Source organism: Phaethon lepturus, unplaced genomic scaffold, assembly GCF_000687285.1.
Source record: "Phaethon lepturus isolate BGI_N335 unplaced genomic scaffold, ASM68728v1 scaffold7252, whole genome shotgun sequence".
Taxonomy (NCBI): domain Eukaryota; kingdom Metazoa; phylum Chordata; class Aves; order Phaethontiformes; family Phaethontidae; genus Phaethon; species Phaethon lepturus.
In genome coordinates, this window is record NW_010521176.1 from 2,072 (window position 1) to 27,691 (window position 25,620).

The 25,620-nt window shown below is 40.9% G+C and overlaps 1 protein-coding gene across 1 annotated transcript in view; it reads left to right on the top strand.

Annotated features, from left to right (window-relative positions):
- Positions 1 to 5,185: 5,185 nt before the first annotated feature.
- Positions 5,186 to 25,620, top strand: part of LOC104616420 (lethal(3)malignant brain tumor-like protein 3) — a gene marked incomplete at its 3' end in the record, with an annotated part of 29,263 nt that continues 8,828 nt past the window's right edge. Inside the window, exons 1-4 of the mRNA XM_010281425.1 lie at positions 5,186 to 5,291; positions 20,830 to 20,941; positions 23,167 to 23,326; positions 24,320 to 24,458. Of these exons, the coding sequence (XP_010279727.1) occupies positions 5,190 to 5,291; positions 20,830 to 20,941; positions 23,167 to 23,326; positions 24,320 to 24,458 (513 nt within the window). The remainder of the gene's footprint in view (positions 5,292 to 20,829; positions 20,942 to 23,166; positions 23,327 to 24,319; positions 24,459 to 25,620) is intronic.

The following is a 25,620-nucleotide window of genomic DNA, read 5'->3' on the forward strand; positions in this document are numbered from 1 at the left end:
GTGAATGGCAAAGAATTTTAAGCTGTGATCCCTTTGTGAATACAATATATAAGCTATATATCTCATCTTTGAAATAACTTACTTGTAATAAACTTCATGAGCAGCAGGCGAAATCGTGAAATTTACTCAGCTCTTCAACACACAGAATAGAAACATGGGAGAACCAGTAAAGTGGTTCCTAAACAACAAAAAATGAGATTTTGGAGGACATGTGTAATCTTTTAATGAAACATTGGAATAATTGAACCATTAAAGGAGTACAAAACAAAATATATTAAAATGTGGCAGATAGCTTCAAAGCATTTTACCATTTCCTGCACTGTTCCTGTTGTGGTTGTTGTTCTTTAAGTGAAGAATCAGGTGCAAAAAGATGAAGGGTGAGAAAAACACAAGCGTGGGGTGCACCCAGCTCAGAGAGGGTTGCAAGGAGACAAGCACGGCTCACCCCGATGTGTTTAGAGTCAGCTGGCTTTGCTTTTGCTGTCATTATGAAGCCAACTTAATACAAAGTCTGTCTGAAATAGAGGGAGCTTACGTTGTGAGAGGTATTTCTGCTTCGTGTGGCTTTGGTGGCATAACAAGTCAGCCCTGATAGTATTCACATTCTTACACGTTAAATAAAGCTGAAGATGAGTGTCCACTTGTCCCCCGGTATCTAGAAGTTAGTGTATTTGCAGCTCTGGTATACTGAGTTGTCCCCTTCACATCTACTTCATTTTCCTGATTTATTGTGTGGGGAAGATGGGTCCTTTTAGCCCATGCTTGCTATGCCAGGCAGCCTCCTCCTTGGAGATGCCCAAAAATAACCATCTATGGTATTAGGAGAAAAAGCTCATCTGTTTCCTTTGTTTCTGAACATCGGTCAGCGTGGTGTCACCTAGCCTTGTGAGGAACAGGGACCATGGCTTGGCTCCATAAGGACACAGGCTCCCTTGGGACCTCTGTTTGTCCCTTGGACGTCACCCTTGGTGCCACTTGCTGAGACCTCTTCTGGCTCCACATGCCTGGTTTTGCCTCTCCTCGCAGGAGCTGTTGTCTGGGGCGAGGACCAGCTGGGGCAAATCTGCTAGGCTATCCTTGTTGGTGGTTTCAGAAATACTCAAAATAAAAATACACAGAGATGCATAAAAAGAAAAGACACACTATTGCAGACAGGTTATATGGCAGTGCTGGCTGGGGGGGTTTCTGCCTGACACCGAAATCTCCTCTCTCTGCTCAATCCTCTCAACCGGTATTGAGTTGGCCCCGCTCATTAGAAATCGTATGGACATTTCACAGGTGGCATCTTAGATTTTCAAAATTTGGGTAGGTGTCAGGTAGTTTTTTAAAGCACTGACAGAAGGAAAGAAAGAATCCTTCGACTTGTTACTTTTTGATGTGTTCACTACATAACCCTATAATTATTTCAAAAACTACTTGTAAGTTCAATTGTCATATTCTCTCCTGTTTCTTTGCTTTACATCTTTAGAGAGTCTTTCACCAGATGAAACTATCTAATTTTTATTGCTGTTATTAAGTATCTCCTCTGTGATGTATTCATTTATTGTTGAACCAGTTGGTAAAAAATGAAGGTTTTTGTAAATGAAGTGTCTAATCTCATTTTGTATGCTTGCTTATTTTAATGAATTTATTGCATATATATAAAACAAAGTTAATGTTTTAATATTAAGGTGCAGCACATTATAAATGTTATGGCTTATGGCTGTGAAGACTGAGATAGTTACATCTCTAATAGTGGGTTTTGGAGATGGTTTTGGAAGATGACTGTTCCAAGTTCTTACTATTATGTCCTTGCCTTCACATCAGATGGCATTCAATGACAGGCGTAGGGACAGCACTGTACTTACTTTGCGCCTTATTCATCTAGTGTTTTTACTACTTTTCTGAAAGTGTAGCAACAGAAATGATAGCAAATGAAATCGTTTATGGAAGGAGTTATACTAGTTGAAAGAACTACATCGGATCTTTAAAAACAAAAATGAAAATGAGTAGATAAGACATGCTGTAGCTTTCTTTGTTCTGTGATTTAGATATGTATATTGTGATGTTTTCATCCTTTTCTAGTACCTCATTGCTGTAACAATTTAATTGGTCTCAATCTCCCTCCTTATTAGTAGAAGGATATAGCCCTATCTTTCATCTGTTCAAATGCAGCAAAGCTGGAAACAGGTATTTTGTTAAACGTAATTCCTTTTGGTAAATTCATTTCTGTCTGCATTGCCCTGTGACCTTTTCATCCCCAAGAACATTTCTGAAGGCTGCAGAATGTGAAAGTACAGATTGTGCCTTTGATGTTGAGTTAATTTTAAAAGGAAAACAATAATGAATGCCTTATCAAACAATAGAATATATCTTATTGATGATCGTTACCTGAGGAAGCTTTGTTAGGAGTAATTAAGTTAGAATTTGTATGTTTTCTTGAGAGAAATGTGCCCTGAACACTTCTGTTACCATTTTTTTATTATTATTACTTTCACAGTTTACATCCTGCCCCAGTAGACTAGGCTCTAAGATTTTTTCCCTCATGTCATTTTAATTTTTCCAACTGGTTCTGTTACGAAGGGTGTCGATGATGAGAGTGGTGCTATCGGAGATGGCAGCATCCGATGGAACGGCCATCCGCTGCCCCTCGCTCCGTGGGGCAGTGGCCGCTGCGAGGAAGCGTTTCCTCGCAGCCTCCCAGGTCTTTTCCCGTCTTCTGTTATGCCTTCTGCAGAAACCATCGGAACATGTTTTATGTAATACTCAACCCCCCTGTGGTTTATTTGAAGTGTCCTCTTAACAGGGTGGTAATTTAAGATTACTTAGAAACTTCAGTTGGTACAGAGCACAGCTTTGTGTTTGCTTAGCCAGGCTAATGGTGGGCGGCTCTTTACATCAGTGTGCTTAAATCAGCATGTTCCATGTCCTTAAAATTTCATGAGTTTCTGGACAGATCCAATTTTTCAACTACTTCTTAGCAGCTTGGGTCTTGTGTTCGTGAGAGAAGGCCTGCGCCTCTGCCGTCGGGCTGCAGTTCGGTTTGGTTTGCCTGCTTGAGTTGGTCCGCTGCCATGCGGCAGGCTGGATGCTTGGTGGGCTTGAGCTCTGCGATGTACTGTGCTCTTCTTGGGCTAAACAGAGATTGTCCCAAGTTGTATTGCAGGAGCTGCCCTGAGGTAGAGTGGTGGATTTTGCCTGGGAGTGATTTTAAAAGGTAAGGTCTATGGCTTTTGGGGAATTTCTTAGTTTGCACTGAGTTTGTTTAGATTTATTGACATATTTTAAAATGATTTTTTGTGGATTGATGGTATGGCTTTCAATACTTTCTCACAGAGGATTACTGAAATTAGAGATGGAGAAGACACATTGAATCATGTTGTCCTTCTGACTTCAAGTAAGAAGTTACTTGTCATGTGAAATGCATGAAGTTTTCTCAAAGAGCCTTCTGTGAACCCTACCTGTCGTATGAAATGAAGGGGAATACAGAAGCTTTCGTCCTAAGCAGTGGTTACTCACTGAGGTCCAGCTCCTGTCATCCTGTTGATATTGTGTAGTGGCTGTAGTGTAGCAAAAGTATGCGTGGAGTAAAGTGTTGCTCAGGGTTTTAAAGAATTCTGCTAGAAATGAGGAAGAAACCAACGAGAGATACAAGGGAATCCACACTGTGGACCCAAAACCAGAGTAGTATCTGTCGTAGTGGTGGTGTTACAGTGATTGGTACAATTTTTCTGATTAAAAAAATGTAAATTCAGTAATTTTTCATGCAACAGTGTTAACTAGCTAAGCATTTTTCTCCTCAACCTTTCAGTGAAAAACTTCTAGATGACTTGATTTCTGCCTGGTTTGCATCTTTTTCTGTTATCTGTGAGTGAATAAATATCACTTAGTCTTTTTTGTGGAAATTCCAGATTTCCAGAGAGTGTTAATAGATAGTTGCAGATTTTGGGAGTGGGACTCAAGTTAGAAATCAGATTTTAGAAAACAAGGTCAAGCACTGAGGGAGCTCTCTACCTATTTGATTTTCAAATACTGATACTTGCAGCAAAAGTTTGCAGCCTGCAGACAGAGTATGAGGCTTAGAAAGTATTTATTAAAAAGTTCAGGAAGTGTAAATTTGAAAAGGGGTGAGCTTTTGCTAATAGTTCACAAATAGAAGACAGGGCTAATTTTGCCGCAGATTGTTTCAGCTGCTAGGCGTAGTGCAGAGGTCTTCAGAAAGACAATGAATGAGTGAGGTTTCAGATTGAACAAATAGTAAATGAGGTGCCAGGCCACAGATTTAAAGATTGCTGGGTTTGTAAGAAGTGGAAGGGAAGAAGTTGGTGGTAGTCACAACTGGCTGCTAGAAATGCTTGCAGTTCAGTGCAACTGGTGCCGTCTTTGTGGCAATGACAAGCGGTGGGCCAAAGCCAGGGGTCGGTGGCAAGTGTTAGGTACTTCTGTTGCTTGTGCAAGTTACTTGGGATAAACTCTTACCACAGAAGAGGATGTCCAAATCCACTATTTCTGAAGATAAATATTCTCTCCTTCCTTTCACTGTTCTGAAACAGAGGGATCCGGTAAAATAAAGTCTTGCGAAGCAGCAGTTCGCTGTATATGTGCTTCTCTACATGTAAATAAATTTTACAAATGCGAATCAAAATTTAGTGAAACTGTATGGAACAGACAAGGAATATTTGTGTATTCTAAGTCAGACTGAAAATGAAAGACAGATACAAATCCATTTTGAAATTTTAATTTGAACTTGGGTGAAACACTCACATCAACATGTTATTCAATATTAAGGAAAAGCAGTTCTATTAATCACTGCTTAATGTATTTATTATAGGCATGTACTTATGTCTTGCCTTCCCCAGAACAAATGTTTTTCTTAGGTGTGCTTGAGGTATGTTTTCCCCATGTCAATTTATTTGCAGTTTGAGTTTTTTAATTTCTCTCCCATACAGCCTCATTAGTAGCCTCCTAGTGTATAAAACAAGTATTATTTTTTAAGGTTTTGAAAAGATCTCCCCTTGGGTTTTTTGCATTAGTATATATTATCATTATTGTCATCAGTTGTCCACATTGTCAGTGTGCTGAGGGAAGCAATTGATACTAATCTATGAAGTGTGTTTGAAGAAATGTCCGGTGATACAAGCATTAAACCGCTTACAGCATTGTCAGAGAAAATATTTTTATTTTTTAATTTCTTTTTTAGTGCATGCATCATGAATGAATCTGCCTCTAGTGGAAATGGTCAAGAGTTCGATGTCTTTAGTGCTATGGACTGGAAGGATGGCATAGGTACTTTGCCAGGAAGTGACCTAAAGGTAAGATATGTAATTTCTTTGATAAGCGAAATAAGAATGTTAAATGCCAAAAGAATGCATTTCACAAGCTGGTGTGTAGGTATCTGCTTTTATGAATAAAACATGAATCTACAGCTCGTGAGTTAAGAGACTGTAGCCTGTTAGCTTTTAGCTCTGGAGTTTCTTGATTCAGTTTCTGGTGCTGGCACAGACAGCCGTCATCCCTGTAGGAAGGCATAAATTAGCACTGCCTCACTATGCAGACAGAAGTAATCAAGTGCACAAAATCCAAAAGAAATGTCAAAAGTTAAGTGCGAAAATTCAGTCCACTTTAGAGCATTATATTACCGTATTGCTAAGAGTCTCTACACTGTCATTGACTCTCATGGTCTCATGTTCTTTGTTCTTTTTATTTCTAAAAATAGTTTATTTTTGTTGTGCTTTTGTCATGTGGGTGCCTGGAAAAATGAATAAAATGAGTGCTTCTGAGCTTGATATAGTTTAGAAATTTGAATAATACTGGAATAGTGCTTTTAATTACATTTTTCATACTGGTTGTATTTACAGAAGTAAATTATAACAATTTTATTTTGTTTTCAAAATATTTTATGTATTTTTTTATCTGCTACTTTTTACTATGTCGGAAGATGTACTCTGTTGCATTAGCTGAAAATACGGTTTTGGTATTAGAGACTTTCTTGCACTTCCTTCCTGTTGATCATAGTCAGTATTTTCATATCATTCCATTTAGACTAACATTGATGACGTTTTCTTATAGTTTATTTTTTAAGAGGAATCTCACAAGAAAATGTGTGTTTTTTAAAAGAACTTTAGCTCCCTTGGTGCCTGATACAATTTCTATTGTTGAAGTAAAGAGTCAAAAAATGTTTGAAATTCAGGACATACATGTTGTGGGTGCGGTTTTATGTTGTTTGTTTGGCTTGGTGGGTTTTTTTTTAATCACAGAACCACAGAATAGATTCACAGAATAATTTTCTTTGGAAAGGACCTCAGGACACCGCCTCTGACCACCCCAGACCTCAGGCCCACTTTGATGAAGTTGCTCAGTGCCTTGTCCAGTACAGATTTGGTTATCTCCAGGGTTGGAGATGCCACAGTCTCTCTGGGCAACTTGTTCCAGCATTTGACCACCCTCATAGTGATTTTTTCCTTTTATGGATACTTTGTTGGAATTTCTTCTTTTGCAGCTTATGCCTATCGCCTCTTGCTCTTTTACTGTGCACACCTGAGAAGAACCTGGCTCCATCCCCTCTGTATCCTCCCATTAACTACTGGAAGACAGCAGTAAAGTCTCTCCTCCTTGTTCTTAAGACCAAGTTCTCTGTTGTTCTCTGAAGCAAGCAAGTTTGCTCAGCTTCTTCTTGCATGCCATCTGCTACAGCCCCTACTTGTTTTGGTGGACAGCCGCTGGACTTGCTGCGGTACGTCAGTGTCGTTCTTGCACCGGACGTAGTAGCCTGCATGTGGTCTCACCAGCGTCAAACAGAGGGGAATAATCAGTTCCCACAACCTGGTGGCTACCCCTTGCTAAAGCAGCCCCACATGCTTGTGGCTGCTTTGCTGCCAGGGCACTTTGCTGATTCGTGTTCAACTCGTAGGTCGTCTTCTGCAAAGCTGCTTTCAGATAGTCAGCCCCCAGGCTGTTCTGGTGCAGACAGATGTTCTACCCTAGGTGCAGGACCTCCTTTGCGTGTGCTTTTGTAGACCTTCGTGAGACCTTGTTAGCCCCTTTCTTCAGCATGTCAAGGTCTTTCTGAATAGCAGCCCTGCCCTGCGCTGTGTCAGCCAGTCCTTCCCATTTGGTAATTTGCTTTTGCTTCCTGTACGCATACAGAAGCCTTTCTTGTTGCCTTTGCTAGTTTCTTCTCCAGCTGAGCCTTGGGTTTCCCAATTCCATCACTGTACACTACAGCCATATCACTATATACCTTCTCTACATAATGTTTCCCCTGTTTCACCTTCTGTGTACTTCCTTTTCCTACGTAGTCCCTAGTTCATTCGTGTTGGCCTTCATCCACATTTGTGCAACTTCTTGCACCTTGGCATGCATCGTTCTCCTGGTGTGAAGTCCCTGGAGAGATACACAGATTTCCTGGGCCTGTTTATCCATTAAAGCAGTCTCCTGTACGATCCTGCCAAGCAGATCTCTGAACAAGCCAAAATCTGCCTCTCCTGAAGTCCGGTGCTGCTATTTCAGTATTTGTTTTGCACACTTCTTGCAGGATTTCAGACTTCACCATCTCATGGTCGCTGCTGCCAAGGCTAGCATCAGCTTCCACATCCCCGACCAGTTCTGTATTTTTCAAAAAAGTCCAGGCTTTTAAAATTCCTTTCTATTTTAATAAGCAACGTTGTGTGAAAAGCAAAAATAATACTGAAATGTTTGAGGAATTCAAAAGGGAACAATGCAGGAAAACATAATAATCTCATATATGTGCTTTGTTCTGGTCTGGTTACGCTGTGTCAAAAGAAACAAAACCAAAGCAAGGGTTGGGTCATTAATTAGTAGAGGAATGGGAAAATTTCCATACAAAGGAGCGGAAGGGACTGGCAGGTGTAGCTGAGGGTAACTTCAAGAAATCATATAAGAGGATTCTTAACTACGTCCTGTTCAAGAAAGCACGAGATTCATTTTAAGGTTGCTCTTCTGTTTGGTTTTTGGTTATTTTATTTTATTTTATTTTATTTTATTTTATTTGGAAACAAACAGGTGTTTGATTTTTGGACAGAGATTCTTTCTTTGGTCCAGGCATTAGGGCAGACACAGTCACAGGTGCGATGGTAATGTACCCAGAATGATGAAAGATACAGAGAGAATTGTCCAGGCAGCTCATTGTGGTGTTTGGTTTTTTTATACAAAAGCAAGGGGTTACTGGATGAAATTGAAATGGAGCCGTTCAAATACTGACGGAAGGAAGAATGTTGTCTAACAATGCAGAATTAGCCTGGGGAGCTCACTGGACCAGGGAGCATCAAGACTTGGTGAAAGACTAGGCGTTTATGTAGATACCAAAACAATCTGAGCTGTTAGAATAGTAAGGATTTTTAAGCTTTTGAGATAACTGTAACAACTCATTTTTCAGGGCTGCTTCTAAATACTGAAGGTTAGAAGGGTCCCTAATGCCTTGAAATTGTAAATGTGATCGTGGAAGATAATGTTATGCTCTTGGTGGAGTTCTCAGAATAGGGTTAATGTGGATGGTTTACCTGAACTGTCCTGATAGCAGAATATTTTAATACTGTGTCACTAACCTAAAGAAAATGGCCTTACATAGCAGTTACTTCTTGTAAGCTTGCATGTGCCCTTCAAAAATTATAATAGACTGCTTCCACTAAAGATATCAAACCATTGCCATGTATTTACATTGAAATGCAATTGAAAAATTCAGGGAAAACAGTGTAGTTAGCGAGATGCACAAATCCAAAGATGCCATTTTTACAGCTTGGTAATAGATCAGAGTGCCTGTTTTTTAATAGCAAACAATAAGCAATAGCTGAACTATTCATTGCAGACAATGTATTGCTTACATTCTTACATTTAGTCTTTTGTCTTCATAAGATGTTGGTGAAAATTGTTTTTGAACACTCAGATTTAGTAACTGTATTATATGAGCATGTTTTAAGTTAAACGTAAACCTAAATGTTGAAATACTGCTTTTTAATATAGAAGTTTTGGGGAGTTAAGTACTTGACAACCTTATTTTTAGTCAGGCAAATCATACAGCATTTGCTTGTCTTTACTGCTTGCGTCATGAAGTTTCATGCTGATTTTTACATACACACTTTTTAAGAAATCTCTTTTTCTTGTATGCTATATTAATATCCAGCCTCCTAAGGTTATCAGGCAAGCACATCTGAGCAACCATTCCTTTTAAGAACCCCTTCATTTTTGTGAATATAAGTTCCTCTATGAATAGAAGCTGGTGAAAAACTGTTGTAAGTAGTGTAAATGCTTGAAACATTTACAAATGACTTTCCTCAATACTTTCTTATCATTGCTTAAATTCTAACTTTTCTTACTCTATAGAAGAACAACTAAATCAGAAACAGGAAATGGCATGCTGAGGTAGGCTGCACCAGGGGGTACTCACTTCCCAGTCAATCAAAACAAGGGAGCCGGGTCAGATACCACGTCGCAGTTCTGAGCCACGCCATGGTCTCTTATATCTACACCTGCTTCCACATCAGTAAAATGCTGAAAATGTTCTTTTCCTATGATTTTGTGCAGTGTTAATTGTTAGAGTTTTGTCTCCTGTAGTTGGAGAAGGCTGTGGAAATATATTCTCATACAGATGGCTATAGGCTGTTCAGAAGGGACAGGCAAGGAAGGAGGGGTGGAGGTGTTGCCCTCTACATCAAGAAACAGATAGAGTGTGAAGAGCTGTCTCAGAGGAATAGCCACAAGCGGGTTGAAAGCTTATGGGTAAGAATCAGAGACGGAGGCAACACAGGGTAGCTTGTGGTTGGTGTCTACTACACGGCACTCGACAAAGGGGAGTATATTGATGAAGACTCCTCACTCCAGCTACAGGAGGCATTGTGCTCGCAGGCTCTTGTCCTTCTGGGAGACTTCAACCACCCCAACATCACTGGAAAAGTAGCATGGCAAGCTGTAGGCAATCCAGGAAACTCCTGGAATGCATGGAGGATAACCTCTTAAGCAAGATAGTAGACAGCCCTACCAGAGGGGATGCTATACTGGACCTGTTGGTCACCAAAGCAAGTGAGCTAATTGGTGACGTCAAAACTGGAGGCAGCCTAGGCTGCAGCGACCATGCACTGACGGAGTTCACAGTCCTGAGGGAGATGGGGCAGGCGAAGAGTAAAGTCAGGACCCTGAATTTTAGGAAAGCAAAATTCCAGCTCGTCAAGGACTTAGTCAATAGGACCACCTAGGAAACTGCCCTCAGGGATAAGGGAGCAGACCAGAGCTGGCAGATCTTTAAGGACACTTTCCACAGAGTGCAAGAGCTCTTGATCCACAGGCGTCACAGATCAGGCAAGGAAGGCAAGAGGCTGGCCTGGCTGCGTGGAGACCTGCTGGGCAAACTAAAGGGCAAGAAAATGCACAGGCAGTGGAAGCAGGGACAGGTATCCTGGAAAGAGTATAGGGATGCTGCCAGGTTGTGTAGGGATGGGGTCAGGAAGGCCAAGGCATGACTGGGGCTGAACTTGGCAAGGGACACACAGAATAATAAGAAGGGCTTCTATAGGTATGTCAGCCAGAAAAGGAAGGTCAAAGAAAGCGTACCCCCTGTGATGAGCAAGGCTGGCAAACTGGTAACAAGAAATGAGGAGAAAGTTGAGGTACTCAATAACTTTTTTGCCGCAGTTTTCACTGAGTGAATGAACCATAAGATTCTGTGATTTTATGACTGCAAGATGGGGACTGGAGGAGCAAAGTCCCTCCCACTGTAAGAGAAGATCAGGTTTGTGACCACCTGAGGAACCTGAACATACATAGGTCTGTGGGACCTGACAAGATGCATCCTGGAGTCCTGAGGGAATTGGCTGACGTAGTTGCCAAGGCACTCTGCATGATATTTGAAAAGTCCTGGCAGTCAAGTGAAGTCCCTGGAGACTGGAAAAAGGGAAACATTGCACCCATTTTTAAAAAAGATCACAAAGAGGACCCTGGGAACTACCAACCTGTCAGCCTCACCTCTGTGCTTGGGAAGATCATGAAACAGATCCTCCTAGAAGCTATGCTAAGGCACAGGGATGACAGGAGGTGATTCGAGACTGCCAGCATACCTTCACCAAGGGCAAGTCCTGCATAACACAACCTAGTGGCCTTGTATAATGGAATGACTGCATCAGTGGACAAGGGAGGAGCTACTGATGTCATCTATCTAGACTTCTGGAAGGCCTTTGACACAATCTCCCACAACATACTTCTTTCTAAATTGGACAGATTCGAATTTGATGGGTGGACTGTTTGGTGGATGAGGAATTGGTTGGATGGTCGCATTCAGAGGGTAGTGATCAATGGCTCCATGTCCAGATGGATATCAGTGACGAGTGATGTCCCTCGAGTCCATACTGGGAGCAGTACTGTTTGATATCTTTATCAGCAACATAGACAGTGGGATTGAGTGCACCCTCAGTAAGTTTTTAGATAACACCAAGCTGAGTGGTGCTGTTGACATGTCTGAGGGACGGGATGCCATTGAGAGGGACCTGGACACACTTGAGGAATGGGCCTGTGTGAACCTTATGAGGTTCAACAAGGCCAAGTGCAGGGTCCTGCACCTGGGTCGGGGCAACCCCCAGTATTAATACAGCCTGGGGGATGAAGAGGTTGAGAGCAGCCCTGCCGAGAAGGACTTGTGGGTACTGGTGAACGAAAAGCTGGATATGAGCCATCAACTCGTGCTTGCAACACAGAAAATGCATAGAGAAGGCCAACCGTTTCCTGGGCCGCATCCAAAGAAGCGTGGCCAGCAGGTTGAGGGAGGTGATTCTTGTAAGAAAGATGGGGACAGACTTTTTAGCAGGGTCTGTTGCGATAGGACAAGGGGTGATGGTTTTAAACTAAAAGAGGGTAGATTTAGACTAGATCTAAGGAAGAAATTTTTCACAGTAAGGGTGGTGAAACACTGGCCCAGGTTTCCCAGAGAGGTGGTAGATGCCCCATCCCTGGAATGGATGGGGCTCTGAGCAACCTGATCTAGATGACGATATCCCTGCTCGTTGCAGGGGGCTTGGACTACATGGCCTTTAAAGGTGCCTTCCAACCCAAACTATTCTATGATTCTCTGATTTTGTTGATACTCTTTAACAAAAATAATCATCAAATAGTTAGTACTTCTTAAATGCTGCTTTTTTGAGCATGCTGTCTGATGGATAAATAGTGACTGGTTGTGGAAAATGCTAGGATTTCAAATTATACAGGGGATAGGGAGAATTAAAAATTGTACAGTATGATGCACTGAAAGCAAAAATTTTAGATTGTATATTAGTTCTTTCCAGATGTTTAAATAAAACAGAAAACTTGAATTCCAGTAGAAGTTAAAATAGTTTAAAAATTACAGAATACCTTCCTGTGTCAGGCTAAGTAATGTACTCTCATCTGAAAAACTTCAGTGCTTACCAGTTACTCTGCATGGTGTGAATGTAAATGTGAAACGCTCTTCTTTTTTCTCTCTTTTTTTTTTTTTTTTTTAAATCTGTGCTGAGTGCAGGCAGTAACACAATCTCTTCAAGATTTAAATGTACTCATTAAATTGGAAAAGCTGTAATAATTTACAGTCACTTCCTACTGCAGTGACAGAAGTTTATGAAATACTTTGTAATGAGTTTTCTAGTGCTTGTGTTTGGGAAGTGAGCTGTTATATACTGAATGGACAGAATTCTGGTCACTATTTCCAGCTTGCAAATTGTGCTTGAACGGAGAGAAAAAAAATGATGATGAAGAAATGAACTTGTAAATAAAATTGGGCAGCTAATGCCATAGGAAACCAACTATAATAGTGGAATGGTAGAATAATGGTCAGTGGTGGTCGGTATTTCCAGCCACACTGTAAAGAAGGCAAGGGTGATTCAGAGTGCTGTTATTTCTGGATGCGTAGGTGCAGAAACTCAAGGCAGTAAAGTTCATCCTTCCACCTGCCCCTTCTGAAATTGCCTTCAAGCTTGTTTCAGGTAGTTAACGTTTTGAAAACAACTTAACTTTTTTCTCACATGATTATATGTCAGAAATACCGGTAGTATCTCAGGCAATAACCAACTACAGTGCTTTTTTAGTGCAAAGCTGCTTCTGTCCTCATACAGTGGCATGTGCTGCACTGAATCTGGGAAGGCATTTCTTTCCCCAGGGGAGAGTCCCTGAGAGTGTCCATGGGAAACATCAGCTACCAGGAACCAGTTAAATCCCTGCCTCCACCAGGAAGGTGTTTTCCCAGAGGAAGCTAGATTCCCTTCAGGGAAGCCGGTAAGGGAGTAGCACAGGGAGGAGACAGCAAGGCAGAATAGACTTTCTGTAACCACGTGTGAGCTCCAGCTCACCTTCACATAGTGGCCTGGTCTTTTCCACATGGAAGTAACTTTCTTCTGTTGCAATCTAATGTAATTAATTAGCTCATGCTGTGCTTCATCACTATAGATTTCTGGTTAAAACCTTGCATTGTCATAAAATGATTTTACCTCATTTAAAAAAAGGCCAAAAATGACATTTCACTATTAAAATTGCTAACACTCCAAAGCCGAGAAATACTGGAATTAGGTTTGCCTTTGGATCTTTAATTGGGCTTCCTCATGTGTAATCATGTAGTCATGATCACTTAAGTGATCACATGCTATTTTACCACAAAATCTACTGAGTTATTTGCTGTAGATGCTGTTAGACTTGTAAATAACTGGGCAGAGGATTTCAGGAAGGAAAAGGAATAGTTTTGTGATCAATGCAGGTAAATCCCACACCGGAAAGCTTAGCGCTGCACTTGGTTCTACCACAGCCTTCCTGTGTGGTCCGGAAGAACTCACTAGAACCAAAACTTTGGCAGGTAGCCATTAATTTTTTTATTTGTCACTTGCTTAGTTTCCCCATGAGATATTAGCATTTGGTATTTGGAAATATTCTGGACGAAGTAATTTGGAGCCAGGGTTGCTTTGTAGGCCAACTTCTGGATCAATAAGCGTTGTCTTGGCAGGCACTGACTTTTGGCTCTGTTGCTGATTTATGTGTCACCTTAAGATCTGTTCAGCTGCAATTTCGTACTGAAGTGGAGATAATAAGGCAGACTGAGTTTACAGTGGAGAGAAATCACTGAGAAGCCCTCTGGTACTAAGAATTCTTGAGCAGTCGGGGGGGGGGTGTGGATTGGAAGAACCTGAGGGGTGTCTAAGAAAAAAGTGTATAAACATGAATGCAGGGAAGACTGAGGTACCGGTGGTTTGCTGGGGAAATGTCAGTCTCTTCTGCTAAAGGTACAAGTTTTCTGATGGTACCTAAGCTTTCAGTTCAGAAGTGATGAGAGAATGCTCCCACTTTTTTTTTTTTTTTAAAGTTGTAATTTGATAGTAATCCTTTCCTGCTTGTGCCTGCCCAGATAGGAAAAAACCCTTTCCTTCTGGACACAAATTGGTCTCTCTCCTTCATTACTTCAGGATTAGCCTATTGCAGTGTTACTGAAGCATCTTAAAATCAATTGAAGATTGCTTAAGTGCTTGACTTTTTTGCTGACAGCATCATTCCAGCGAGTGGGGGCCTGGCCCTGCCCCTTGGTCGTGGTGTGGAATTTAATCTCTGCTGACTATGATTTAGGGAGCCCTAAATAGCCTGGGATCCTACTGAAGTTGTTTGTCTTTCGCTGTACATGCGAGAGCAGGAGCGTGCAGGCAGGATCCCTTCTCGTCATTAAAGAAAGGGAATAGCCAGGTGCAGGGACAAGTTCCCCTAGCCTTCTGCATCCCTGAAAGAGTCAAAATTTTGTGACCAGGGGAGCATCAGGGGTCACGTGCTTACTGAGCGCTTTGAAATACGCTGGGAGCAGAGTAATCAGAAAGATGAAGAGCTAGGAAGAGATATTTTTATTTTCTTTTACAAGTGGCTGAGAACAGAGATTTTGTTTCAGGAATTACTTTGCACTGATTGTAACAGTAATTGCTAGAGTGCCTAAAGCTTTTTTAGATGCATGCTCTTTGTTATTTCAATGTGTTTTTTTTTTTTAAGAAAATAAACAGTCAGTCTGCTTTCAAACCGTGTAGAGTAAATAAGACTGGCTTTTCTGCTTGAAGAAAGAGTATAAAAATACCCAACAGCTGCCTCATTTTCTGAATGCTATTCAGCCCCTGCCTGGGGCAGGGGTTCTGTGGAAAAAATAGTATGTGATCGTGCATGTAAAGACTGTATTACACACACAGAGAAGAGGAGAATGGTTGAACGGACAAGTTCTGGCATTTACTAACTTACTCAAATAATATGTAAAAAATAGTTTGGCATGTAGCAGAATGTGGTTGGACAATACAATGTCTATAGGCAATTCCTTTGCTTTACAGAGAGGAGGAGCTGTAAGATGCAAGAAAGGCTCTGATTCATCTGAGCAGTCCCACTGAAATCCCTGTGATTAAACTGTGATTAAAATCAAGAGTGATGATAACTGTTTGCTAACCAGAGATCTGAGTGTAGTTCTTTGGCTCGTATCCCCAGAGTCCCAGGTGCTGGTCCTCTTGACAGACTGCTGTATAACTCTGCTACTCTGAGTTTAGTTACTTCATAGGCATGAAGAGCATTCACTGAATTTACTTTTGTTTTGGATAATACAAGTTTTGGAGGTTCCTCTGAGCTAGTCCACAATCACACTGTTACCAGTTTAAGATGAGTTTTATTCCTGAAGTTACTGTCAGAATGCAGCAACAATTTACTGCAGTGAACTCTTTGTCCTTTTCTTGCCCAGTAGATGGTAGTGTTGGCTGTTTTTTCCAATTTATTTTAAAGCTGTGCATTAAGATGTGTGGGGTTTTTTCTTTTTTTTTTGTCCTTTGCACTTCAACTGCTCTTCCTTTTTCTTCCTTTTTATTCCTGCCTGTTCTCCCAGACAATATTTTTACCTCTTAGTAGCCTTTATTCTGATTTGATCTCTGCGCCTACTAATAATATCTTGTACACCCTTAAAAGTGCACATATAACGGCAATTGGAGGTAGTCCGACCTTTGTTGCTCTGAATTAGACACATGCAACAGCGGGGACTTAATTTGAAACTAGTTCGTATATATTTCTTCCCAACAGATTTGAGTTTCTAAGACTGGATCTGCAATATGGTAGACATTTTGCATTGTTTGCAAATTTATTTTTATCCCATGTGGTGACAAATACACACAGTATTTTTATGAAAGGTGGAGAAAGAGAACTGAAAGCCCATTTAACATGTAATTCCCCCTACACAAAACTGCAGAGTGCCTTCTAGCCTGCATGGTAAGGCAAAGAACTTTCATTAGGAATGGAAAGGCCCTAAAGCCGCTGGAGGAGGGACAGCAGAAGTCCACCTGCGGTGTTACGCTTAGTCGCGTTCACTGAGAAAAGGTTACTTTCCGTGTTGAGCCCAGCACATAGTGGGCAAAGAATGATGGGCTCATCAAGAAGGTGGAGCACCATTTTCACAAGAAGAACAGAAGGAGCTTGTGCTTAGCCTAATAAAATTAAGTCTGGGGGTATGTAATTCCTTGCTTCAAATGTATACTCAGAGAGTAAGCGCTAAGGTACTAGAGCTATGTAATCCATAGGCTAATGTTGGATTAATAACAAATGGGTATAAACTGCCTATGAAATGATGATGAAAAGTTAGAGGCAGGTTTTTCAAGAAATAAATTCAGGAATGGACTTTCAGTAGAGGCACTAGTAACAGAAAATCTGTCCGCTTCTCCATTGCAGCTGAAACATTTATGAAATACTTTGTGTGACACTACTGCTGCAATAAACAAAGGCTTCGCCTCAGTGACTTATGATACTTGTTCCAGTCCTGTGTAAATTTTAATGCTTTTTTAATTAAAAAAAAAATGTTTATTGATAGTAATTTTGACCCCTGTAGAAGAACTTTAGCGTGTGGACGGACAGAAATGGTTCAGAAAGTATTTATAAAGTTTGGTTATTATTTATTTAAGCCTTGATTTCCCTCAATGTGTTCTTTTATTTGTTGGATGAATATTAAAATGTTCCTGGGAATTAAATTAACTGTCATATAAACTGAAGTCCTGGCATATCAGGGCATTGTTTCCTGAGAATGTGAAAATGTATCTCAGCTCTGAGTGGAAGGAATCTCTAATGATGTTTAGATTGGAAGCTGCTGTTTAATTCCCTTTTGATCCTTGTGGAAACTGCTCAACAAGGCAGCAAAGTTCTGTGTTGTATACTTACCTGTTAACAGTTGGACTCATCCTGACAACTCAGTTTATGATATATTTGTGCTAAAAGAACTGCAGTAATGTGTATTTTTGCCCTTGTTGCTCACCTATACGTGAAACTTTGAAAGTTAAATTTTCTATCCAAATGTTATATTTATTTCTGTTTATCTTACTGTGGATTCGCTCATGAAAGCTGTTGAGGTTTCTTTCTCCTCCTCTTCTTTGCCTTCTGATCTTTTAAGACCATTGGCTTCATTGGGTGGGATAGAGAATTACCTTCTTAAGAGGTGACTTAAAATTTGCAAACAGGCATTTGACAAAAGTCAAGTGGATTGTATTCATACCCAACAAGCTTTATAATTTATTCTCTTTTAAACATTGAAGTGACAAAAATCAGGCTGCTTCATGAGATTATTTTAAAAGTACCTGATAATGGCCTGTTTCACTTCGCTTCTGTCAATAAGAATTTTACTGTTTGCTTTAATGAAATCAGATTTAAGGAAAATCCCTTCATCCAATGCAAATTTGTGTATATATACTTAAGGAGTTTTGTGACTTAAAAACAAATTTTTACTTCTCAGAAAGCTATGGGTCTATCCTCAGAAGTTAGCTCGATGGCACTGTTTCCTTCCCTCTTGTATCACCTGCTGCAAACTTCCAGGCTGTCAAGACACCTAGGGAAGTATATGGGAGGATTGTTCTTACTATATTTTAGCTTTGATCACCAAAAATAGAGGAAATACTATGACAGAACCTTTACCTCTATTTTTTTTGTAGCCTACTTTCTAAGTAGAAGAGGCTTACGGAAGTGTTGAATTTTTTCGTGGACACATAAACCACTATTAACTTAGATCCCTTTTTGTCATGCTGCCAGCAGTAGACACTAGTTGGCACATTGCTCCGGCAGCTTTTATCCTGTGATGGCTTTGTGCAGCATGCTGCTCTGTACATCTATTTATCCTGTTTTTAAGCAATTAACCTCTGTCATGAGTGTTTTGTTGGCATTTCCTCCCCATCTAAAACCAGAGTATGACTCCCCAGGTCTGAGGCATTTTTCCCGTCAGCTACGGAGAGCCCAGCGTGCGCAGTAATGCCGATGCTGGGGAGGCAGTGAACGAAAGCAGACGTACCTGCTTCGAGTTTGCATGCGACAGGAGCTGGAGGCCTCTGACACTGATAAAGGGGAGGCTGTGGGCGAAAACAGGAGATACAGAGGTCAGACGAGGCAGCTGGCCCAGGAGCACTGTCGCATCCTCCTGCACGCTGAGGCAGTAGCAAGTCATTACTCTCCGTCGCTGAGCCCATTTTAGCTGGTGGCCCGGTTGTTGAAGGGCCACTTCCTTAATGATTTGGCTCTCACTGCCGTGAACAGCCGCCAGTGAAAGGGCCACTGGGAGCAGCTTTCCTTGCAGTCATCTGTCTTATATTGTTTGATGCCTGTCAGTCAGCCCTCTGAAGCCAGAAGGGCTGGTGGGTCGCTTCACTAGCTAGGGTGATGTTCTTGCGTGCCATAGGAGGCCGTGGTGGAGGAGGAAGGTATGTATAGTGTCAGGGCTGAACATCAATCGTATCATACAGAAATATCCCAGGTGTTAATTGGACTGTTCAGAAATACCTTTGGTGTACGGATGTTCCAACTGATACTGTATGAAGGTATTTTGCTCTCTACAACTACCTGAAAGGGGGTTGTGACAAGGTGGGTGTTGGTCTCTTCTCCCAAGTGACTAGTGATAAGACAAGAGGAAATGGCCTCAGGTTACGCCAGGGGAGGTTTAGATTGGATATTAGGAAAAATTTCTTTACAGAGAGAGTGGTCAGGCATTGGAACAGGCTGCCCAGGGAGGTGGTGGAGTCACCATCACTGGTGGTGTTCAAAAAAACTTGTGGATGTGGCACTTTGAGACATGGTTTAGTGGACATGGTGGTGTTGGGTTGATGGTTGGACTTGATGATCTTGAAGGTATTTTCCAACCTTAATGATTCTGTGGTTCTGTGAAGAAGCAGGAAGGTGTTTCCAGAAGTTGGTTATAACCTCCCTGTGACCTGTCGGTTGGTGGGCTGTGTTTTACTCTGCGCTCGCAGCCTGCTTGCTGGGCCAGCTCTTGCAGAGTTACAGCTCTTGGGATCAAGGAAGGTTTTCCCTCAGGCATCTACCTGTCGCAAAGGCACCAAATCACCGATAGCAAGAATGAGCTTAACCAAAACAGGAACCAGGCTGGGTACGTAAGTCAGCCATAAGACAAAAGGGCCCACTTCTGCGTGGTAACTCCACTGCTTTTCTTTGGGTGGAACAGCGTGAATGTCTGTCCACAGACTGGAGCAAGAGCACGTGGTGTTACTGCGTTTGGTTACCGTTCAAAGCTGAACTCCTGGCCTTTCAGTCCAGATGGATTTATCGACAGTTTGTCTGTTGTGAGCGTACCTGATCACAAGTAAAAATCTTGGCTTCAGAAGTCATACGACTGCATGAGGTCCTCCTCGTCTTCCTCACCCTCTTCTCAGCTTATTTCTGAGCTGCTTGCATTCCTTAGGACCGAGTGGCTCTTCGGAAATGCTGAGGCTGGAAGGACTGTATCAGTGAAAACACACTGTTGTGGTATGTACGTCGTGGGGCTCACCTTGGCTTTCAGTCAGAACGGCTTACTTTTGGTACTATACCGTAGCAGGGTCCAAAGTGAGTGTGAGCGAATTCACCCACAGGGAAGAACAGTGCAGCGCCAGGCAATTGTTCCCCTTCTCATTTTCCCAACGTGAAGCTGCCTGACCAGAGAAACAGACGTGGGCTTCGTGCTACTGCCCTGAAGGCATATTCGTTGCTGGGGAGCTTTGAAAGACACTCTCAGGAGTAGCTGTTGGTTGGTGAGAGCACCTCGCTGCTGGAGGCCTGTCCTCCTGTGGCAAAGCTCAGAGGGTCACACCCCATGGCGGTTGAGAGCGGACGGTCAGGGACAGAACACGGCCTTGAGTTCGACCCATGTAACCAAAACCTGCAAACCATGAAGCGACTGGGGAGCTGGCGTTTACTTCCGTCTGGTAGCACTGTAACCATTGCAGCGTGTGGAAGATGCTTTTCTGTGGGCAGCAGGATGGGTATAACTCCTGGTGCTCCTGTGTAAGCACAGCATGTGGGGTGTTGTTGAGCCTTGCTTCTGGCTGACAGTAATACCATGTTCAGCGTGTAATTAAACAGCTCATAAACTGCCTTGAGATGTTTGTTTACGTGCACTCTACAGCAGAGAATTACTGTGTTTTTGGAGGATGCTGAAATTTCTGTCCTCAGTGAAGCATTTGTATTTGATGTTCAGTTCCCTTTTCCTTGGCAAAAACACTCAGCGACTGGGCCGCGTTATTTTGCTGGCAATGAAAAGCATACGGTTAGGAGATCTTCCCATGAACTTCTGTTACTGATTTTTTTGATTCTTACGTGTAAGTTAGGTATCGAGCTGCATGTGGAGGCATCTATATCAGTATCTCTTGCAAACTGATATTTTTAGATAACAAAATGAGTTTGCATTTTACTTGATAGAAACAACAAAGGCTTGTTTCCAGTTCCTTGGGGCAAAGCAGAAACACGTAGAAATTAGATCATGTGGTGAGGACACCATGTAAAAACTATCTCGGTGATATAGAAGATGCCACTGTAAGAGAGTGTTAGTAAATCTTTACTATACTGTATGCCATTTGTTTTGTCTTATAGTTTAGAGTGAATGAATTCGGGGCCCTGGAAGTGATTACAGATGAATCTGAAATGGAAAGTGTTAAAAAGGCAACTGCTACCACAACCTGGATGGTTCCAACGGCTCAAGAAGGTCAGTTAAGAAGCAGTAAACGTTTTCTGTCATAGACTGTTTTGTTTAATATATCAGTTTTTCTTAAAGATTGCCCCCCAAAAAAAAAAAACACCTTACTGCTTTAATGTACATATCTTTGATGATGTTACATGTTTCTTGGTTTGTGAATAAGTATGAAAATAAATGCATTTTAAGTTAAAAGGAAATAACTCCACTGTTAAACATATGAAGTTTAATCACAGCCCCAATTTTTTCTAACAGTAACTATTTCTAAGTTCAGAATCAGTGTTTTCCCTCTATTTAATTTGCAAAGTAGTCCATTTCTTACTTTAAAGTATTGAGAATTTTTTGCATTTTTTTTTGTTGAGCTGGTTCTGCAGCTTGCCCACAGACTTTACTGACAGCCTGCAGTTCATTTGTGACTGAAGTACCATGCACTGTAAAGTGCCTTCACATGACACTGGCTGCTGCTCAGCTTCTCCCACTGATGTAAATGTATGTCTGCACTGTTGCCTTGCTCCTGCTGACTGTGCTTTTTTTCAGTATTAAAATTAGCATGTAGTAACCATTTATGTTTATCTTGAATTATAAAATTCTAATAGTTGTAGTATCTGTCTACGAAATGAGTTGTTTCCTGGATTTAAAATACTCATGTAAGGAAGCACCTTTTTTGTTCAAGGAAAGTTGGCTTACATGGTCATAAATTCTGAAAATCTGACTCCAGAAATGTCAGTAGCATGAAAGAGAGTATCACAACTGGTTTTGCAATTACTTACAACTACCTAGGTTTTTCTCCTTATTGATATTATACTTTATCAAGGTATGCATTCTGTAAGTCCTTTGAAAAGCAGACTTCAGAATTTTGGTTTAATAATCATCATTATAAGCATGATAAGCAAAGTCAGTGAAAGTTTTTCTTTGCTACTCCCCCACCATTAAGTCTTAATTGTCATGTTACTCTTGTGAATAGGTGAAACATTTACACCAGTGGGAAAAGTAGTTTGGGCCTCAGCTGTGAGGTCTGAAGCTTCAGACAGCAGCTACTCTGTTCTGTAGGTCTGTCTCCAAGGCAGTGACAGGTATTCAAGATTCAAATATGTGATCAGAGTGGCAACAGTGTGACAGCACAACAGGTTCTCTCCTTAGACTGAGAGATCACGGTTATCTACAGTAAAGCATACAACTTCATTCCCTGCGGTCTGGTAGACCTAAAAAAAGTAATATTGCTACTGAATTAAAGTGTGCTTATGGACACAAAAACATACCAAGTAAGCATCCTACTGCTACCTTACACTGCCCTGGATTGATTTAATGCTCCCCAAAGATAAAAATATTGCTAAAATTTTCCATTGTGAGAGGATATAGTTGTTTTAAATCACTAATGATGCTGGAGTGTAAATATAACATGTAAATTATATATTCTTCTCGTGGAGATAGACTGCATACAAGAGTTCATTTGACTCTGCTTTCAAAGGCAGTACAGTGCTCAAGCAAAAGAAAGAGTTTGTGACTTGAAATTTACCTTTTGAGGGGGTGAAAAGTCAACGACCTTCGCTAGAAGCTGGAGAATCTGACAGTGCTTCATACTTGCCTATGAGTTAAAGGAACGGCATCTTCTCCTAGACTACACACCTCTTGTGGGACAATTGTAGTTTGTGTAGGATGAGTGAGTAACTTAGTATTTGAAAATTTCCTTGTTACAAATTAGTGATTTTTTTTTTTTTTTTTTTAATTCTGGTAGGCTTCAGGCAGGTTGAGCCATAGCTATTGCTATGACAGACTGTAAAATGTAGTCAGTGATTTACTTCTAGAAATAAGTTCATCTATTGAAAGATAACTCCCCCCCCCAACCCTTTTTCCCAAATGACCCTATATATAGGTCAAAAATGAGGCACGTCAGCAGGAGATGCAGTGATGGACTCCATGCAGTGATGACTCTGTGGGCAGTCAGCATGGTGCCTGTCACAAAATTCACTCCTGCACGAGTAACCACATCAAGCAGTGTCGATGTTCCACTGATGACAGAAGCATGAAATTGGTGGATTTGTCTGTCTTGTGTTGCAAATTACAAAAACCCAACTTCTTGTCAGGAATATGGACCCTATACAGACACTAACTCACAGTTCTTCATTCTAACAAGATGGGTGTGACTCTGTTCTTCTGTTTGCTTAGCAAGGCCTAATGAGGATGTTTGGAAATGTATCACCTCTACCTAAGTGAAGTTACTTTTTTTCATTGTGCAGCCTTTTCAGAAAAAACAGGGATCCCCACAAGGTTGAAGGAAACTGCAAAAATGGATGGACTTGTTTTCTGTGAAAACTGTTACCGCTATGGTACCATAGAAGAATTTGTTCCTGAAGGGAAATTTTGCAGCCAGAAATGTGCCCAGCAAGTAAAAAACAAGTAGGTGCTATTATAAAGCATAGAAACAAAGAATTTGGCATAAATGCAGCGTAAGATAGAAGTGGTGGGATAAAACGTTAACGGTGGGGCAAAGGAGATATAAGAAGCCATGTTTTGCTGAGTCTCCATTGGTTTATAATATTCTTTCACTGTTTTTCATGTAAATAGGTTAACAACGTTTGGTTTTGTCTAACACTGATGTTGAAGGCAGTCTTTTTTGCTCAGTGTGCTGCGTTCTGCTGTCAGATGCGAGTGGTAAAACAGTCTGTGGGATGCATGAATCAGTGTCAGACTCCCACCCTGTTTCATAATCATTGGAATTAAGATAATCAGTAATGAGATGGTTGGTGTGGTAAGTTAAATTATAATTAAGTGCAAGAGCTTTGTTATAGATAACAGTGAGTGAAAACATGAGCATACTGTAGTTTCTCAATTCCTTTTCTTTTAGCTAGTGCAGTTCATCTCATCATAAAAGGTTTGTGTTAGTTTGTCCATTCTGTATTGAGTATTACTGCATTATGGCAGTTTTTAACATCTATGATTTTGTGCATTTTCCTTCATTTTTAGCTAATTGCTTCAGAGTTTTCTGTTCTGATTGCTTTTTTAGCAATTTGTACAGTCTAATACTAGCTTTCTCCAATTTCAGTCTTAAGAATTACCTTTGCTTTCCTTTCTGTAAACTCCCCTGCGGTCCTAAACATTTCACAGTTTGCATCCCCGTAAGATTTGATGGTATATGGGAAAAGCCACACTGTTTAAAATGTACAGAACTTGTTCAGCGTAAGCTGACAGCTTTACTTTTGCAGTTGCTATTGTGTGTCTTTCAGATTAATTCTTTTGACATATGTACTTTTCAGTAGTATTTCTAAGAATATATTTGCTATAATACCCTGGGACCTACAAACACTTGACCTTCAGATTTACTCACTTTTTTTATGAATATGAGAAGTGAAATAATATTGGCTTTGTGTCATTGTGTTACTCTTGTAATAGAGAACCAAAGGAGGAAAAGCCCAGCGTGGAATGCAATGGCGAAGATGATTCCAAAGGCATTCGGAAAAGAAAAGCAAAGTTACCTCTCAAAGAAGAGTCCAGGGATGATGGGGAGAAGAGAGAGAATTCTGATGAAACTGTTAGTATGCATCATAAACCCATACCCGCAAGTATTTTGGTGGGAGTTTTGCCTTATATCGCAATGTCAGTAACTTCATTAGTCTACAAAGGGAAGTGACACAGAGACACAATAATTCACTTACTGGTTTAATTATGCCTCATTAGTAAATTGTATTTATTGACAATGAACTGATAACAGCTGTTTTTATCTCTTTTCCCTCCTTCTTTAAGAACAGGACAAAAAGAATTTAAATGATAGTAACCTAGACTTGCAATGTCTTCAGAGTAGAAAAATAGAAGTACATATTTCCCAGTGCTTTGTCATTCTGCACATAAATAAATTACTATAGACCAATAATTTATTTACAAAGAAAGCTACATTACAGTTAAGAAGAGAATAGTTTTGATTTTCTTAATGTAATTTGCATTAGAAAATCATAGCTAAAGGTCGGGTTTTGTTTTGTGTTGCAGCGTAATGTGTTTTGGGGCACCTTTTGGTTTTTTTCCTTTTGGATTTATTCCTCGTTTTAGAACAAACTTATCACAGTATCTTCCCATAATGTTTGTTTTCCTGTAATACTTGTTTTCTTCCCAATAGCTGTGACACTGCTGGGAGGAGCACAGTTTTGAGGGAGAAGGGGAGAGCTCTGCAACTGCCAAATTGTCAAAAGGCTGAAGACACTAGAGTTGTCAGAAGGGAATTCTAGCTCTCTGTCTAGCAGTATCTTAGGCAAAAGTTAGGGGACACCTTCTTTGCCTCCATGTATCTGCCCTCCCAAATGAGTACTTATTTTGTTCCTCTAGTCAGGTGCTAACAAAGATGTTAATACACAGTGAGATAAATAAAAAAGAACAGTGCCATTTTATATTTAGTAAAAAATGGGTAAATCTGAAAAAAGCGGACTAAAGCTGTGAGAGGTTTTCCTTTAAATTATTTTGGAAGCATGAACATATCAAAGATACTGCTATTTATCTCCAGCTCAGCGAGGCCTGCTGAAGGCTTTGTGATCTGTCCCTGGCTTAGTTAGACAAGGCTGGCTGGCTGAGTGCTGGGTGTTGAGAGTCCTTCTGTTTGTCATTGTCACCATGTTTGCTGTGATTTGTCACTGATGGCTTGCTTTGTTTTTATTGGAAGTCCGCAGGTTTGCTTGAGATAGTGGAGTGCTATGTCAGTAGCTATT